The sequence below is a fragment of the Ochotona princeps genome, chromosome 16 (assembly GCF_030435755.1).
Source record: "Ochotona princeps isolate mOchPri1 chromosome 16, mOchPri1.hap1, whole genome shotgun sequence".
NCBI classification, from domain to species: Eukaryota; Metazoa; Chordata; class Mammalia; order Lagomorpha; family Ochotonidae; genus Ochotona; species Ochotona princeps.
In genome coordinates, this window is record NC_080847.1 from 21,978,676 (window position 1) to 21,997,043 (window position 18,368).

Here is an 18,368-nt window from a genome sequence, read left to right on the forward strand (position 1 = left end):
ACAAGGCAGGTGACTTAACTGAACTTCCAGCTTGTACATGTATGAGCCGATCAAGGTGGCTGGCCTACTGGATGCTCAGAGCTGATGAAGGTCGTGGTGGAGAAAGTTGCCAAATCTCCCGACGGATGTTTTGAATACCATGGAACCACACTCAGAATCCTGAGCTGGGGCAGTCCTGGGAACCATCTGGGACCAATGCCAGTTAGAAACACACAGCTGCAGGCGAGCTGGTCTGCTACTGAGGGACAAGGATTCAATTAGGCACCCATTGTCCCAGGGGCGACACCTGTTGTCTTGGTGTGAATGGTGATGTATGAATAATTAGTCAGTCATTCCAGGAGTGAGCTGTAAAGAGTTTAGATATAAGGAATAGCAGGCTACTTTGAGGTTTAAGAGAAAGCAAAGTCCTTGGCCAGAGAGTCCCTACCTCCCATCTGATGCCTTAAAGCACAGCCTGGCTCACCTGAAATCCTGCAGTCCCAACTAAGCACAGCTCCTGGGGGACAGGGGCCTTCTGCAAACAATGCCCCCTGCTGGAGTTTGGCCAATGGGCAGGCTCACAGTGTTAACCAGCTACAGTCTTGCTTGCTTTTTTTGTTAAGGGAAGGGATCTCATTCTTGCACTCTTTCAGCTCTGTACTTACCCACGCTCACCTCTTTGCAGCCTGGCAGACTCACCCTGGGTCTCCTCAGGTGCCCCTGGCAGCACTCGTGGCCTGGGATTGGTGGTCTTCCTCACACCAGACAACAGGAAAGCCCCAAAGAGGTGCTGGTGACAAAGCTGCCCCTGAGGGTGCCTCGAACTTCCAAAGACCAGAGCAGTAATGGGAACCTAGTAGCAGTGGCTACTTTCAAGTTCAAGAAAGGGGCCGACTCAGGCAGGATGATGCTTCTTGCAAAACACCTCATAATTTACTCAGGAACCAGAGCAGTGACATATGTGACAGAAAAACACAGCTCATAGCACATCCCATGAGACCAGAACAGCCAAGTTCAAAGTCAGTACAGATTCTTTTACTTAAAAAAAGGGGGGTATTCACTAGAACTGAATTAGTACATTGCTACATTTTTTTTTCCAAAGAATAGACACACTTTCAGGTTAGTGATATTCAACCAAACACTGCGTATAAAACCAAAGTGGACAGAGCACTGGTTAAGCTGCTTCCTAACCCTACTCGTGAGCTTGACTAGGGGACATCATATTGGCAGATGACAAGAAGTAAGCGGTTCCCTATGTCATCGGGAAACAGCACACTTGCTTACCCAGAGGGCCCTGATGTACTCATGCACGAACACTGAACAAGGCAGCCTCTCGCCTGCCCCCAGCACTCCCCGGGGCCCAGTCAGGTGGGAACGGCAGCATGGAAGGCAGCAGTACCACCACGGCACTGACAAGCAGCGAGGACGCGGCATGGAACACTTAGACCTTCACTTGGCTAATCCTGGAAGCTCTAAGATCATTCCACTAGGTGAGCCTGAGTGTCCATCTAGAAAAATAGATATTTTAAGAACAATGCTTAGAAGAGACTTCTAGAAACAGTAAGACAACACCAGGACCAGCAAGACAAAATGTTAGGACTACAAACGTCAGCCTGGGGCTTGATTCTCACATGTGGCTTTTAGGCTGAGTTTGAGGTGATTGCTACGGCCAGGCGAGCTGGGATCCTTGGCCTTAGGAGCCTTGTGATGGGCAGGCAGCTGGAGTATTGCCCGCGACAAAACACTCCGTTAGGCTAAAGGACTGAACCTACTCCTGTGTGAAAAAGAGCTGCCGAGGACATAGGAAGCTTCCTGCAAAGCCTTCTGGGACACAGGGTTACTCCACAGGCTGCCACAGACACGCCTGCTGGGTTGGTGGGGGGATGGCCCCAAGTAGAATGCTGGCCATGAGGTTGCTCCAGAGGGTCTGACTAGGAAGCCCTAGAGAAAGGTTCTGCTTGGGAGGGCTTCGAGGGCTCCTGAATGCACAAGGGGGTGGGAAGGAGCAGATCCGGGGGGGTCAGGCATGGTACCGACCCATCAATACTGAACCCGAATGAAGAGCAGCAGAACAGAGCCAGTCTTTCCAAGATGTATTCTGTGGCCATGGCCTGGAGCTGCTTGGAGCCTGTGGGCCGGTGACGTCCAGAATGAGCCCATTCACTGGGGTGGAGGTGGGACCTAGTGCCACAGGTCATTCTGGGACGCTGGCAGAGAGGTTGCTTTGCACAACGAAGTCACCACTAAACCACTGCTTAAGTCCAGTCCCCGGCCTTCTTTTTCCTACACAAGGGAAGAAATATATTTAAGAAGCAAGGAGTATAGAGAGCCCTTCTGGCTAAGGACCCTGTCTCTGGCCTGGGGAAGGCACAGCTTAGGGACAAATGGGCTACCATGAAGGGCATAGGGAAGGAAGGGAGATGATGTCCAATGCTGGCCGTGGGCAGAACCTGGCTTCCCAGGGATTCACAGTTGTCTTTCAAAGAGGCTGCACTGTCAGACACAAGGCAGAATTACACCTTTTTGTGTTTTTGTCCTGATTATTTTTGGGAATCTTCTATTCCACCAGAACACCAACAGGTCTTAGCCAGAGGCCCCCTGCAGCTCACTTAGCTAATTCACTGTAATGCTGGCCCATTAAATTTTTTTTCTTTTATTTTTTTCTTTTTTTTTTAAAGATTTATTCATTTTCTTTTAATTAAAAAAAAAAAAAAAATCAGGGCCTGGCATGGTAGCCTAGCGGCTAAAGCCCTCTCCTTGCATGCACTGGGATCCCATATGCACGCCGGCCAGCTTGTGTCCTGGTGGCCCTGCTTCCCATCCAGCTCCCTGCTTGTAGGCTGGGAAAGCAATCTAAGATGGCCCAAAGCCTTGGGACCCTGCTCCCACATGGGAGACCTGGAAGAGCTCCTGGCTCCTGGCTTCAGATTGGTGTAGCTCCAGCCATTGTGGTTGCTTGGGGAGTGAGTCATTGGAAGGAAGATCTTCCTATCTGTCTTTCCTCCTGTGTATCTGACTTTGCAATAAAAATAAATAAATCTTAAAAAAAAAAAAAAAAAACAAACTTGGGCCCGGCGGCGTGGCCTAGTGGCTAAAGTCCTCGCCTTGAATGCCCCGGGATCCCATATGGGCGCCGGTTCTAATCCTGGCAGTTCCACTTCCCATCCAGCTCCCTGCTTGTGGCCTGGGAAAGCAGTCGAGGACAGCCCAATGCATTGGGATACTGCACCCGCGTGGTTCCCAGATTCGGATCTGCGCGCACCGGCCCGCTGCGGTTCACTTGGTTCACTTGGTTCACTTGGGGAGTGAATCATCGGACGGAAGATCTTCCTCTCTGTCTCTCCTCCTCTCTGTATATCTGACTTTGTAATAAAAATAAATCTAAAAAAAAAAAAAAAACTTAAAAGAGGCAGACAAAGAGACAATGAGAGCAGAGACAAGGAGAAAAGGGAGTACCCATTGAGTGGTTCACTCTTCAAATGCCCCCAACAGCTGCAGCTGGGAGCCCAGAACTCAATCCCAGTCCCCCCAACAAGTGACAGGAACCCAGGTTACTTGAGTCATCGTTGCTATCTCCCAGGGTCTGTATCAGCAGGAAGCTAGGGGCAGGAACATGAGCTCAGTACTGAACCTAGGTACTGTGATAGGGGATGCAGGAGGCTTAACCACTAGGCTAACTGCCTTTCCCTGGATACTGGCCAGTTTTAAGGGTAGGGGCAATGCTGAGGCTAGGATGGGGGGTGGTTTGTGCTCAATAGTTTTACTTCTGGAACATTTTAAAGGGGTTAATGTGGCTGAATAAACAGTAATTACTTACCGCTCTATAGTCCAGAAACATTTCCTTGAAAGCCAAAAAATCTGTAAATGTGAGCAGCATGTCGAAGATGTCACCAGCTACCTCATCTTTATGGTGCCTGCGAAAGCAAGAGGTGGCTGTGTCAGAAATGATGACCAGACTTGTCTCCTTAATATTTTATTCAAGCTTTCTCTGAATGGCAGAGAGAGGAAGAGAGAGAAAGGGATCTTCCAACAGCCTGGGTGGGTCACGCCAGGCCAAAGTTGGGAGTTAGGAACTCTGGCGCTTGAGCCATCACATTCTGCCTCCCAGGCTCATGAGCAGGAAGCTGTGTCAGAAATGTGGAGTAGCCAGGACTCAGACCAGGAGCTCTTGGTGTGGGATGTGGGGTGTCCCAGCCAGCAGCTTAGTCTGCTACCTCACAATGCCTGCCCCCACTCAAAAGTTTCTGAAGGCTTCCCAACTCAGGACCTAAGCACCAACTGCAAGGGAGGTCATATTTTCAGGCTAAGGAAGGAGAAAGGTGAGGAAACCCAGGCAGCCAAAGCCAACTCACTGTAAGGTGGTCGTGAAAGCCGCCATGTTAAACCCAGGGATCCGTTCCAGCAGCTGTTCTTCGATGTATTTTTCCACCAGTGAAATCTGCCACGGCGGAAAGGCCCCCGGTCAGATCGCTTCAGGCGAACAAGACTTCTTTTCAGAAAGCCTGACCTCTAGCACTTGGCAGCCACTTGCTGAGATCCTATTCTGTGTTTGGCTCTGTGCAGAGTGTCAGGTGGGGTGACACCTGCAGGTATTCCTGCTGTCACAGGGTGACTGCTCCAGCCCCAGGTGGAGCCAGTGCAGGAAGCAGCCAGTATATGATGTGGGGCCTGGCCCCCTTGGGAGAAGGAACCTGTGCTACCAGACATGCATAAAGAAGTGCCCCTTACCCTGAGAGGCAACCACGGGTAAGTCCCGTTTGAGCAGGTTGCTTCAGCTATACATAGGACCTCTGAGGTCAGCCACGGCCTCAAGGCTCAAATGCACCCAGAGTCAGTTCCCATTCTCCCAGGAGTGGCTGCAGAGGCCTGAAGGACAATGTGAGGACCCAGGGGCAAAGGGGGCGGGGTTCTGGGTTCCAGGACTGGTGTTCTGCCAACTAGTGAATGAGTGTGGCTCTGGCATTTGCTCTCACTCACCATGGTACACCCCAAGGGATTATCTGGAAGCACAAAGGTCAGTCAAAGGCACACAGATGCAATGCCCAGGGCCAGTGTGGGGCTGTGGCAAAGCCAAGTTTCTTCTAGTTAAGAAACTGTCAAGGGAATCACAAGTCGGCCTGAAAATCACAGCCCCAACAGCCGCGCAGAGGAACACAAGCTAAGTGAGAGCCTCATTACATCTCCTGATGGTCCACTGGTAGTGTGTTATTTAAATGGGTGAGCAAATGTTAACGCCTTTGGCTTCCAGATTCCAATTTTAAAGAAACCTTAATCCAGTAGGAAGAAGAAAAAAAAAAAAAAAAAAAAAGAAAAAAGGAAACAATACCCTACTTACATATTCATTAAAAATCGGCGTGTAGGAGAGTTTATTCTCCTCAGTGTCCTCAAACTCCTGGTAGTACTTGTCCATGAAGTTCCTCTGTAACAGCTGGAACTCATCATCTAAAGCACACACAACAGTGGTATTGGCCCTCTTAAGGAAACCACAAGGCGCTCCCACTCCCACGGGGAAGCTTTCTCAGCAACCACGCCCATGTAGGGCAAGCTGGTGCTTTCAGGGGGTGCTGAATGGGAGGCATCACGATGTTGAAACAGACCAAGCCAAAATTGGTTTACAATTGCAGTAAAGTTAGGATAACATGTGCCGCTGGTGCCATTTTTGAAGGTAGAGTTCAAAGGCTTTAAGTTATTCACCCTGTGTGTAACTGTCCCCACCACTCGCCAAGTCTATGGGAAACACATCTACACCACATGGTTTGAGCAAACGTCAACTCCTTCACAGCTCACTTCTGTCAACGAGCGAACTGGGCCTGATGGAGGCCAATCTGCTTGGGATCCAACCTCAGCCCTGCCGCTTTCTTCATCTGGAAAATGAGGACAATTTATAGTAACTATCGTACAGGATTGCTGAGTAGAATTCACTCGAGAATTCATGTAAAGAGATTAGTTCATAGTGAACTTGGGGCATAGGACATTTTTAAACAAGGAAATAAAATATCACTTCTAAAATTCAGGGGATGCTTCAGACAGGACCCAGACTTTGGGATGGACGTCCAGGACTTGCACAGGGCTCATTTCCTCACAGCACGGAGGCTGTGGGTGAGAAGACTGACCCGGCTCCTCAGCATGTTCCAGAACCCTCCAGTGTACCCCAAAAAGCTTAATGGTGAAACAGCCCTACCCAGGGGATGCGACATGAAGCTACACAGATCTAAAGACACAGGGTCTTACACAGTGACTTTTAGATGAAACAGACTAAACTCTTTAGCCAACAACATCAAATCTTTCCCTAATTCTCATTTTTCAAAGTTTCTCCCTCCTCCCATATTTGCTTTAAACCTCTGGGGTCCGTGACTGCTTGTTTGTGATGCGTAGGACTTACGGATGTCAAACTAGCAAGCAAAAAGAGGCACCCGGCGGCCAGCACAGCCGAGGTGGCTGAACTTGGAGCCTGGTTTCTTCACAGCTGCTGGAGATATGGTGTCTTAGGGTGGGGAAATACTAAAGCACCAGTGAGATAGCCCTCATGCCAAACACACAGAGTAGGTCTGCTCAGGGCTGCCCAGCGCTCAGCACCTGTGAACACTTCTCTCAGCGGCTGCTTGTTTCTAAGTAGGGCCCATTTCTGAGGACCTTATCCTGTGTCACCTCTGCATGGTGTTTTCACGGCTTACAGATTTTAATAGCCTTAGAAGCCAGGCCCTCAGCACTACAGAAGCGCACGAGGCCAGGTTGTGGCAGAAGGGATGCTTACCCATGATAATGTCTTCTAAATATCCAACCACAGCATCAAACTCTGCATCCGAGGCCGAGGAGCTGAAAAACAGGCTTGCATCAGACCTTGGTTCACATAAATCTGCTGTTGAAAAGATGTGTGATGGGGCTGATGCGGTGACTCAATAGGCTAATCTTCCTCCAGCAAGCACCAGGATCCCATATGGGTGCTGGCTGCTCTACTTCCCAGCCAGCTTTCTGTTTATACCCTGGGAAAGCAGTGGAGGATGGCCCAAAGCCTTGTGACCCTGCAACTACTTGGGAGACCCAGAAGAAGCTCCTGGTTTGGACTGGCTCAGCACCAGCTGTTGTGGCAATTTGGGAATAAACCAGAGGATTAAGATCTTTCTGTCTCTCCTTCTCTCCTTAACTCTGAACTGTCTTTACAAGCCAGGACGAGAACTGGTACCCATATGGGATTCTGGCACTTGCAAGGTAAGTATTTAGCCATTGAGCCATCATGCCGGGCACAAAAACAAATAAATCCTAAAAATAAAAATAAAATATGTGCTGTGATGGGCATTTCCCAACACATACAACAGAAAACAAAACAAAACAAAACAAAAAGCAAAACAAGTGTGCTACTACCCATGATTGTCCCTTCCAGCAATTGCAAACAGAAGGAAACATACTTAGCCCATTAGAGACAAAATTCAAATGCAAGGGCTCCACTTGTGCCATAAGCCCCTCCAGCGCCCCAGCGTCCTAGGAATCCACTCACCGCATCTTAGCTGTCATGTCACTCCTGCCCGTTGCAAGCAAGAAGCTGGCGTGGAAGACTGGCCAGGAGGGGAATTAGGTCAGGGCTCCCGGTGGAGGTGGTGGAGGAGAGGAGGAGGACGGGTTCTGACCCACGGTCAGGACTCCCGCCAGCTCTAGCTCACAGCTAATGGTGGGAGGCAGGGGCATTGTGATGGAGGCATGCAGCAGGTGACACCCACCTGGGAGCACAGATGCTGAGCACAGCCCTGGCCGTCCTCCACCCGAACTCCCGAGGTCACCCCTCTACCCCACCCTGCAGCCGCCAGGGACCCCGGCGGCATCACTTACAAGGATAACGCAAAGTTCTCTTCCTCTAAGGCGTCCATCGTCGTCGGGCCAGGGCCCAACCTCTGCTCGGCTTCCACGACTCGAGGGCACGACGCTCGGCCGCCGGGGAAAGGAGGCCTCGCTCCCGGGCTGAGATCCGCTCACGGCTCAGCCGGGCCAGCGCCTGCGAGGGACAGCCTCCCTCAGGCTCCCCGGCTGCGGCCACGCGTCAGCAGGGTCTGACCGGTCCGCGCGCTCGCCCGCGTCCGCCGCCGCCGCGGATCCAGCGTCGGTTACCGACCGCTGAGCGCCGCGCTCCGCCCCCGGTCACCACAGCAACCGCGGCCTTTTCCGCCGCTTCACGGACTCTGACCAATCACAGGCGCGGCGTTACCCGACGACAGGGCGGGATAAAAACGGAGAGGAAGTTCCTGAAAAGAAGAGCTGCCCTCTGGTTTGCGTGGACAGATCCGCTGTGCAGATACCAAGTCTCTTCGTAAAGCCAAGAGCCTCGATTTCCTCACTTAAAACTTGGTCTTAAGAGGCGCCTTGCGGTGTTTCGGAAGTTTAGCTTAAAGCGTGTTTAGTTGCTTGAGCCAATTCCTTGTCTTGAGGTATGGATGCCTGGTTTGACAGTTCCGCCCCCTCGTGGAAAGCAAGCCTCACCGCAGGAAGTGCAAGCTTTGCCATGTGTTTCAGTAATTGGCTCTTTGGATAATTATCCAAAAGAAGAATAAATCCGATACCAGAAATCAGAAAACCTTGCTTCAGGAAAGGGTCCCCTCCAGAATTGCCAGATTTTGAAAATTATTCAGCTGCTTTGAGATTTGATTAAACCACTAGGCATTGTGACTTTGTATAGCTTTTTTCTTTTTCAAAGATTTATTTTTATTGGAAAGGCAGATTCACAGAGAGGAGAGACAGAAAGGCCTTCCATCCGCAGATTCATACCTCAAGTGGCCGCAATGGCCAGAGCTGAGCCGATCCGAAGCCACGAGCTTCTTCTGGGTCTCCATTGAGGGTGCAGGGTCCCTTGGACCATCCTTGACTGCTTTTCCAGACCACAAGCAGGGCTCTGGATGGGACGTGAAGCAGCCAAGACATGACTGGCACCGATATGGGATCCTGGCACGTGCAAGGAGAGGACTTTAGCCACTAGGCTACCTCGCTGAGCCCACATAGCTTCTTTTTCATGAAATATTTTTTATTAATTTTTTGAAAGAGCCACAGAGAGGAAGGAGAGAAAGAGGGAGAGAATCTTCCATCTTCTGGTTCACTCCCCATGTGGCTACAACAGCCACGGCTTGGTCAGGCTGAAGCGGTGGGTACTTGGACCAACTTCCACTGCTTTCCTAGGCGCATTGGCTGGGGACAGCTGGAACTGGATGTGGTACTCATATGGGATGCTGGACTAACAGACTGCCACAGCGTAGGACCCTGCACGATTGCTTTTGCCCAGAAATGTGTTTTATGGCTGCAGGGGTTTCCCGTCAGAAGGCCAGCCTGAATCAATTAAGACTCCTTCGAATGCATATTAATAACAGCAGGATCTGGAACTAAAGGTGGCTACAAAGACAACTACATACAAGGTGAAATCAAGGTGGAAGGCATCTAAAAATGCTAGTTGCATTTGGGATGAAGTTTGGCCTGGTTAAACACAGGTCTCACAGCTTGCAGCACACTCAGCACATTTCTCCTTAATTGACTTTTTCCACATGCCACACTTACTTCTGGACTAAATGAACTTTCCAACCCTCCCTAAATCATTTGAGTCTGAGTAGAGGAGAAGGATCTTGATTTTATATGCAGTCTGCTCTAGTTATTTATTGGTATTATACTCCCACCTCCCCTTAGTGGTCCACTAAGGTGACAGTTTTTTTGCTTACTAGTTTGCAGTGTGGGCAGGGCTTGGCACTTGGTGGCAGTTGGCATGGAACCAGAGGGGGCTCTTCAAGGAGTTCACTCCAAACAACAAAGTAGTTTGGGTTCTCGGCTGAGAGCTCAGTTGAGGATGCTGGCTGGAGGATGGAGCTCCTCCCCACATAGGTCTTTTGAAGACGCTCGCGTTTGCTCACGGTACCATGGCTGAGTTCAGGAGAGACAGCAAGTGGGAGCTACCAGCTACATCAAGGCCTGGAACTAGAACACTGGGACAGCATCACTTTCACTGTTTTCTGCTAATCAAGCAGACAAGATCCACACCAGATTTAAAGGGGAGAGGACATCCAGCTAATTTGTTGTTAGGAGGACTGTAAAGTTTGCAAGCTCTGGCTCGAGAGAAAAAGGGGATAGAGGTAACTATAGGTACTCAGTTATTCAGGCATGTGCCGGACACTGGACTGAATATTTGCAAATTTTCAGGCATAGTGTGATGACTAAATTGGCTAATCCTCCCCTTGTAAATATCAGGATTTCGTATAAGCATCAGTTCCTGTCCCAGCTGTTCTGCCTCCCATTCAGCTCCTTGCTTGTGGCCTGGAAAAGCATTAGATGGCAGCTCCAAGCCTTGGGATCTTGGATCCACATGGGAGACCCAGAGGAGGCTCCTGCTCTGCAATGCTGCATTGGTTCAGCTCTGGCTATTGTAGCCATTTGGGGAGTGAACCCGTGGATGGAAGATCTTTCTCTATGCCTTTTTTTTTTTTTAAGATTTATTATTTATTGTAAAGTTAGATATAGAGAGAAGGAGAGACAGAGAGGAAGATCTTCTGTCTGCTGATTTGTTCCCCAGGTGGCCACAATGACTGTCTGCTGAGTTGTTCCAAAGCCAGAAGCCAGGAGTTTCTTCTGGGTCTTCCCACGAGGGTGCAGGGTTGCAAGGCTTCGAGCCGTCCTCCACTGCCAGGCCACAAGCAGGGAGCTGGATGGGAAGTGGGGCCGCTGGGACTAGAACCGGCGCCCATATGAAAATCCCAGTGTGTCCAAGGTGAGGATTTTAGCCACCAGGCTACCATGCCAGTCCTGTCTTCTCTTTGTAAACCTCCCTTTCCAATAAAACCAAACCTTAAAAAAAATTCCTTTGCATTGTTTATAAGTTCTTTGTAGGGTTGGCATTAATTTCTCCACATCTATAGCAAAAGATGAATTACGTATAATCTTAGAGAAAGCTGTAGTTTGTTTTCCTGGTCAGGCATTCAAGATGGTTGAATCTTGGAAAAAATACTTTTCTGTTGCTAAAAGTTTGTTTCTGTGACTGAATCATTTGTTCTTGGCACCTTGCAAATGCCACCATGATCTTATGCTTTATGTTATTCAATAAAGGTGGCAATTCATTGAAAAAAATGCATTTTTGGCTGGAACACTTAATTTTCCCAGTTTAGTCCTTGGAGAAATGCCAGTGAATTCTTTCATGTTGTTCCCACTGGAGATCATACACGCACCAGCAGTCGGTCTGGCTTTCCACTTCTCTACAAGTACTTGCCACAGGATGTGGCTCTCCTGCTCCTTCTCTTCCATTTGGGGTGCTAACCCCGAGGTTATCTCCCATTTTGAAGAGATGTCTTTCCTTTGAACTAGCTCTAAGATCTCATCTCTGGTCCCACCCTGGATAATGTTATCAGTTTAACACTGGAATCTTTTTTTTTTTTGTGAACTAGAAGTTAAGGATTTGAAAAACAGGCCATCGTTAGCACAAAGTTCAAGTGTAGCTTTGTACAGAGCCTGCAGGTCCTGACCACTGGCAGATGGTCTGTTAATTCCATCAGTGTATGTAGGCCACCTCTCCTCCAGCTGGAGTACTTCAGTTCTCCTTACTGGTCTTCCCAGTGGTACTTTCTTTCCTTTCCCTTTTTTTCTTGCTTTCTCTTCCCTGCCCCATCCACCCCCAGTTGCTTTTCCTCTATGCTGCCACAGCTCCATCCCATTCTCCAGATTGAAGACAAAGTCATCAGTTAAATCTCTGTTCAAGGCAATTTGTGCTTAAAATCCACTGCTTTAAACACACACAGACAAAGAAAACAAACAGACAAAAATCTATTGCTTTCTACTGCTTAGCATAAACTGCAAAATCCTAAACATGGTCTTCAGGACCTTCATCTGCTGGGGTTGGGGGCGGGGCCTCCCAAAGGGTTCTGCAGCCCTGGGCAGGCCCTGACCTCCAATGCTGTGTTCACCCAGCTGCCCAGTCCTGGTGGCCTGCCCCCAGTCTGTGCCGCACGTCCTACCTTTTTCTTTAAGGTCTCCTGATCGATCCCCAGTGTCTAAATTACATGCTGAAAGTTCTCCCTAGGAACCTAATCTTTCCTTCAGAGCACTAACAATTTATTACGATAAATGCAAATTGTGGCCTTTTTCCCCTTTCGACCAGACATAAGCTCCACAGACATACAGCTTGTATATCACAAAGGCCCCGCGTGTTTTAGGCGATGGATCTAAGTAATTCATCTTACTTTTCATTTCTGATACTTGATTCTCTCCTACTCTGAAAAGCAGTATTTAAAACCTAAGAGTAAAATGTCTTAGTAAAATTAGTAAATCAATGAGAACTGTGAAATCTTAGTCAAAAAAGGCAACAGATGTTTTATTCTTCAACGCAAATTACTATATTCACCACAAGCTAAAGAAGAGAACATATATCTATATATGTATATATATATATATTTATATATTTTTGGATTGATGGAAGACTAAAGACATGGAAAAAATCCAGCACCCCAACAAGTACAGCCAGGAAGGAAATCAGCTCTGTAGTGGGACAGGCTTAATGGACTACAAACAAGAAAAGATTGGAAAGGAAGAAAAAAATGTGCATTGAGTTTAAGACACTGTAAAACTCAAAAGACATATTTACTATTCAAGTATAAACTCAGTAAGGACTTGGCATAAATTGAAAGGCAGCTGCTGAGGTACACCATTAGAAAAGAAGTTCTCTGAATTTATAATTCTACCTTCCAATTTTCTGGGAGAAAAAACCAAACTCTTGAAGGTCTTCACCAGAGACCCTGAGAGGGATTAACACTTTTGATGAAGACATAGTTAACAATCCATGATTGAATTTACTATTAAAAAAACATGTATTTATTTAAAATGATAGGAATACGTGTTTTCTGACTGTCCTCTGGAGTCTTTGAGACTATTAGTTCAAGAGTTTCAAAGTATATTATTTCCAAAAACAATACTGATTAAAAAAACTTTTTAAAACAAAAACCAAAAAACCTGATTTGATGGTACCTTAGAAATATCCTAAATATCAAATTTTCTCCAGTCTAACATTGCAATGAATTTAACAATTCCTCCTGCATTGGTAAGACTTTTTTTTTCCCCTCCCAAAACGTGGGTACTGAAATTGGATAGAAACACCATGAGTGTGAAAATACCACCAATTTTCTGCAGTTAAAAAAAACTAGAATGTTCTTTGGAATCACTAAAATATAAAAAAATCCAGGTTTGTTTTCTACAGTCTGCACCTTCTTTCAGGTTCTCTGTGTTGCTTGGAGCATGGACCTGTGTGATTCTAAGTCTACATAGTTCAAGTCTTGCAGTGCAATATCCACATTTAACACACCGGTGTTTCTGACCAGTGGGAAAGTTCTGCTTAACCCAGAAATGCTGTCATTTATGCCTCCGTAATGATATCTCCCCCAACATAAAACTTTTAGAATATGACACGAAACATCCTGTGTTAAACAATCAAATGAACCCGATATGAATTCGGGTGTGGTTTCAGCATTCAGGAGAGCTCTGTCTTCAATTGTTTTTCATGGAATTACCACAGACCCAGCTGCTAGCAGTTAGCTTTCCTTGGCCTTGAAAGGAATTTTGCAGGGCTGGCAAGTTGGATTAGATTCTAAGAGGATTTTGTCTTTGACAAACTACCACTTTTAGCATAAAATCTGGCCATGGCTATAAGTTTCAATGTGCGTACAACTGATTAGAGATTTTTTTTCTTTGTTTTTCTTTTCAACATTGGCTGGGATTCAGTAGAAACAAGTCCATGGTGTCTCTTCACCTATGTCATGAAATATGAGAAATCTGTCTCACTCTAGACACTATTTCTTTACGACACAATGGGCAGGTCTCCAGTTGCAAGGCACAATCCATGCACAGATCACTGAAAAAAAAAAGACATAAATGTAATCAGATTAATGGTTCAAAAGGTCAATTTCTGATTACCTGCAACTAAATGTAAAACATGAGCAAGTTTCTTAATTGAAAGGCTAATAATTACACATGATTCATAAAATTTGAAATTATAAATGCATAAATAAAATTTAAATTAAAAGTCTCCTTTCTCATCTCCCTTTTTTGTTCATTTTTAAAAAAGATTTATGGGCCTGGCGCAGTAGCTTCTGTCTTGTATACACTAGCTTTTTATCTTGGATCATTAAAAAGGGGATCTTTAATTATATATTCAAATTGGTTGCTATTTATAAATACAGCTAGAAGAACTGCTTTATATATGTATTTTTTAAGATTTATTAATTTTTATTGGTAAGGCAGATATACAGAGAGGAGGAAAGAGAGGAAGATCTTCCGTCCAATGATTCACTCCCCAAATGACTACAATGGCTGGAGCTGTGCCGATCCGAAGCCAGGAGCCAGAAACCTCTTCCAGGTCTCCCACACAGGTGCAGGGTCCCAAGGCCTTGGGCCAACAAGCTGGCCACAAGCTGGATGGGAAGTGGAGCTACCGGGATATAGAACTGGCGACCATATGGGATCCCAGCACATGCAAGGCGAGGACTTTAACCACTATAGCGCCGAGCCCAGAAGTCATATGCCCACATCAGCATTCTTGGGCAAAGTGATAATGGCCTCCTGACATGAGACCTATCTGAGTAACTGGTATTAATAATTTCCTGTATTGTGTCATTCTCACATTCCTGAAACAACTCCTCCTGGTTGTGTTGTGGGGTCATATTTACTGTTATTTACTTAAGTCATTTTATTTACATTTTTATCCATAAATAAAAAGCTTTTTTTTTTTTTTGGTATTTTCTTTATGACCTTCTGGTGTGACTGTAATGGCTTCATAAAAACAGTATCAATGGATTCCTGTTTTCTCTGTGATCTGGAGATGTTTAACAAGACCTGAACCATCCGGCCCTGGAAGCTGGAAAGGGTCACTGGGGAAGCCTACTGGGCTCTGCGCTTTGGGAAGGAGGGCACAGGCAGGCAGCTTTCATAAACACCTCAGCATTCGCCTACGGTAACAGGAATGCTCAGATTTAATTCTCATAATTCATTTTATCCAGATTTGCTTTTCTTATTACCTTTAAAAATTGTTGTTGCTCAAAACTGAATTCAGTTTTCTTATGATACTTTTAATTTCTTTAACGAGAAAGCTCTGAAACTACAGGACATTGCTCAAGAAGCTTATTAGTAGCATTATGCTTTTATATATCTTGAAACAAAACTTGTATTAAAAACATGACATTCGGGCCCGGTGGCGTGGCCTAGCGACTAAAGTCCTCACCTTGACCAAGCCCCGGGATCCCTTATGGGCGCCAGTTCTAATCCCGACAGCTCCACTTCCCATCCAGCTCCCTGCTTGTGGCCTGGCAAAGCAGTCAAGGACGGCCCAAAGCCTTGGGACACTGCACCCGCGTGGGAGACCAGGAAGAGGTTCCAGGCTCCCGGCATCGGATCGGCGCAGCACCGGCTGTTGTGGTCACTTGGGGAGTAGATCATCGGACGGTAGATCTTCCTCTCTGTCTCTCCTCCTCTCTGTATATCTGACTTTGTAATAAAAATAAATAAATCTTTAAAAAAAACATGACATTTAGGGGCCAGGATTGCGGTATGGCACATTAAGCCAGTGCCAACAATGCTAGCATCCCTTATGAGCACTGATTTGAGTCTCAGCTGTCACTTTCGATCCAGGTCCCTACCAATGGGCCCCTACCACTCACAGGGGAGACCCTGATGGAGTTCCAGTTCCCTGGCTTCGGCCTGGCTCAGCCCTGGCAGTGATTTAGTGTATAAACCAGCTCACATGCTCACATGCAGTCTCACTCTTTCTCTGTAACTCTGCCTTTCAAATAAGATAATCTTCCATATCAAACAGCTGCTTTAGTTTTAGTACCTTCTAGAAGACAGCCAGGTAATAAATGACAAAGTAATTCCTCATTCACTTTAAACAGTGTAAGTGAAGAGCTTATGGAAATAATAACAGTGTACAAACAATTCATGAAGGGGAAGAAAGGCTGTCTGGTGTCATTTGTAGCAGGGGTCCCTAGTGAAGCCTCTTACCTGTGTCCACATGGCTTCAGTTGTGTGTCTGCCACCTCATCACAACAAAGGGAGCAGCAGTTCTCTCGAATGCTGACTTGCTTCAACAGAGCAAGACGCCTGTGCCTGAGTGGAAAAAGCATTTGAAAGTTATTTGTGAACAAGTAAAATAGAGCCTGCAAGCAGAGATGCTCTGGAAATGCACTGTACCTGTGAGATGTACCATGTAAGCATCTTTAGTCAGGTTTTCACACAGACTATCTCATTATAATGTTAAAATAATTTCCTGAAGTAGGAAATGAAGGAGACATGGCCATTCCCATTTTATGGGCAAGAAAACTAGAAGTTTAAAGAAGTGAATTGCGGAAGGTTGCACACCAGTAAACAGGGTCAGGATTCAAGTGCAAATCCTCTCGATCTAATCCAGGGTTCTTTTAATTCTGCCAGCAAATTTTAATCTTTAAACATGTTTTTGAGTTTGATGGGAAGCAGACTTTCCAAAGAAACACACTTTCATTTTTATGTAATTTCAAGGGGTATATGAGTCCAGCGTAGACTCCCTGCAAGTCCAGGGACCTGAAGCTAAAAGCCTCTCATTACACCTTCATTAAGATGAACTGGAGAAGCAGACAGGCAGTCAGATCTGCTCTGCTGAATGCAGGGTCTTCATGCCTGGGTAACAGACATGAGTCATTCACTTTGTGGGTGAGCTTACTGGTCCCAAAATTGTTTCAACAGAGGAATAAGGAAGTATCCCTGCCTCAGAGAGCTTATATTCCAGTAGGGAGGTGAAAGACATAACCAAGATAAATAAGTAATATACACAGACTGAAATGTTGATGAATTACTACAAAGTAAAACATAAAGGGCAAGGGTGTGTGCATGAGAGGTAGGAAGTTATAATGGCAAATATGGTAGTCAGGAAAGAGCTCATTGAGGTGGTGTTTAAATAAAGATGTGTAAGGGAGTGTGGAAGTGATGTCTGCAGACATCTGGAGACCTCAGATGTGCTGAGACTGCAGTAGATGTGTTTCCAGAGCAGCAAGGATCACTGGGTGGCTGAAAGTACATGGGTGATACGGTCAGAAAAGCAATGTGGGCCAAGACAGGACCCACTGTGCAGGGCCTTGTCAGTCACTGTGGGGATTTAGACTTTTCCCATACCAAAATGGGACGCTACTGGAAGTTCACCAAAATAATTCTGGAGGCTGTGTTGAAGAGACTGAAAGGAGTGAAGGCAAGAATAGGAAACCTGTTTGAAAGGGAAGGCAAAACTAATGCAGGTGGAGAAACGGTGGAGGCTGAGATCCTGGCAGCAGTAGTCAGGATGATAAGTAGTTGGACTAGGAGATAGATATGTATGTATATATGTGTGTGTGTGTGTACATATATGCATATATACATATAGTTCATTTATTTTACTTTGAAAAGAAAGAACAACACACAGAGAGGAAGAGACATACATAGGCAAAATTTCCCATCTACTGGTTTGCTCTCCAAATGTCCAAGATGGTCAGGTAGCAGCTAGGAGTCTGGAATTCCATCCAGATTTCTATATAGGTGATAGGGACCCCAGTAATTGGGTCATCTTTCAGTACGTTCTAGGCACATTAGCAGAACTGGAAGTGGAACAGCTGGGACTTGAACTGGTGCTTGTATGGGATGTTGGTGTTGTAGGTAGTGGCTTAACCCACTGCTCCATACCACCAGCCCACGACTGCGATATATTCAGAAAGCACAGCTTCCAGGATCTGTCCAAGGGTCAGATGTGGGAATGGCAGTAACGAAGGTGTATAGGATATTCTAGAATGACCAGGGATAGTGGACTGATAAGGGGGCTATTTACAGAAGTGAGAGAAGAACTGTAGGAGAAACAGGTGATGCTATAGATAGAAGATGTGCATATATGCACTATTATACTACTATTGTCTCTTGCATGTAATTGAAATTGTCCACTCTAAAAGGCGAGTGGAAAAAAAAATGAAAGAAAGAATTTGGGAGTAAATACAATATACAACAACACACAAAGCATCAGGTAGTAGTAATAGGGCCATGAGTTCCTCCTACCCAGAAAGGTATTATTATTCCAATTGTTTAATTGTAAAAAAAAAAAAAAGAAAAAAAGTACTTTTTAAAAGCAGGATCACAGAATAGAAGATGAACAAGGTCAAAACTACATGTTCTTGAGTACACATGTGAGAAGACAGATTCATCTGTGGCCTCTTCTAAGGAAAAGGCAGGCTATACTTTCTTTTCTTTTTCTTTTGAAGGGAAAGGGTAAACAAGAGAGCAAGGTGTCATCATGTACTTTCAGTGAGAGCACTGTGAAGTACTGAATCCCTGGGCGGGCCCAAGACAGCCGAGTAAGAATTCTAGGGAGGAACCTCAGTTTCCTGAAGTGGGACATGGGCAGCCTT

At 46.2% G+C, this 18,368-nt stretch overlaps 2 protein-coding genes across 8 annotated transcripts in view; both read right to left on the reverse strand.

Annotated features, from left to right (window-relative positions):
* Positions 1-2,057: 2,057 nt before the first annotated feature.
* ARL2BP (ADP ribosylation factor like GTPase 2 binding protein) lies at positions 2,058-7,878 on the reverse strand. 2 transcript variants are annotated; one of them, XM_004583881.3, is made up of 6 exons: positions 7,804-7,878; positions 6,734-6,795; positions 5,315-5,421; positions 4,332-4,417; positions 3,797-3,893; positions 2,058-2,262 (listed from the first exon to the last, which is right to left on the reverse strand). In XM_004583881.3, exons 1-6 carry the CDS (start codon positions 7,839-7,841, stop codon positions 2,161-2,163), a joined length of 492 nt encoding a protein of 163 aa, XP_004583938.2. In that variant the 5' UTR covers positions 7,842-7,878; the 3' UTR covers positions 2,058-2,160. The 2 variants fall into 2 exon arrangements, with proteins under 2 accessions (XP_004583938.2, XP_012782118.2); XM_012926664.2 differs by lacking the exon at positions 7,804-7,878 and adding an exon at positions 7,475-7,636.
* Positions 7,879-12,274: 4,396 nt separating this feature from the next.
* The window catches only part of RSPRY1 (ring finger and SPRY domain containing 1), a 47,904-nt gene continuing 41,810 nt past the window's right edge, over positions 12,275-18,368 (reverse strand). For all 6 annotated transcript variants that reach the window (XM_004583880.4, XM_012926635.2, XM_012926634.2 and 3 more), the window contains exons 14-15: positions 15,973-16,077; positions 12,275-13,831 (exon numbers count right to left, since the gene is read on the reverse strand). In XM_004583880.4, coding sequence (XP_004583937.1) covers positions 13,735-13,831; positions 15,973-16,077 — 202 coding nt within the window. In that variant the 3' untranslated portion in view covers positions 12,275-13,734. The remainder of the gene's footprint in view (positions 13,832-15,972; positions 16,078-18,368) is intronic.

Coding starts and splice junctions, on each gene's coding strand:
- ARL2BP (XM_004583881.3), bottom strand. CDS start 7,841: ATGGACGCCTTAGAGGAAGAGAACTTTGCGTTATCCTT. Junction 6,796..7,803: donor GAGAACTTTGCGTTATCCTT/GTAAGTGATGCC, acceptor CCTGTTTTTCAG/CTCCTCGGCCTCGGATGCAG. Junction 4,418..5,314: donor CGCCGATTTTTAATGAATAT/GTAAGTAGGGTA, acceptor CCGCCGTGGCAG/ATTTCACTGGTGGAAAAATA.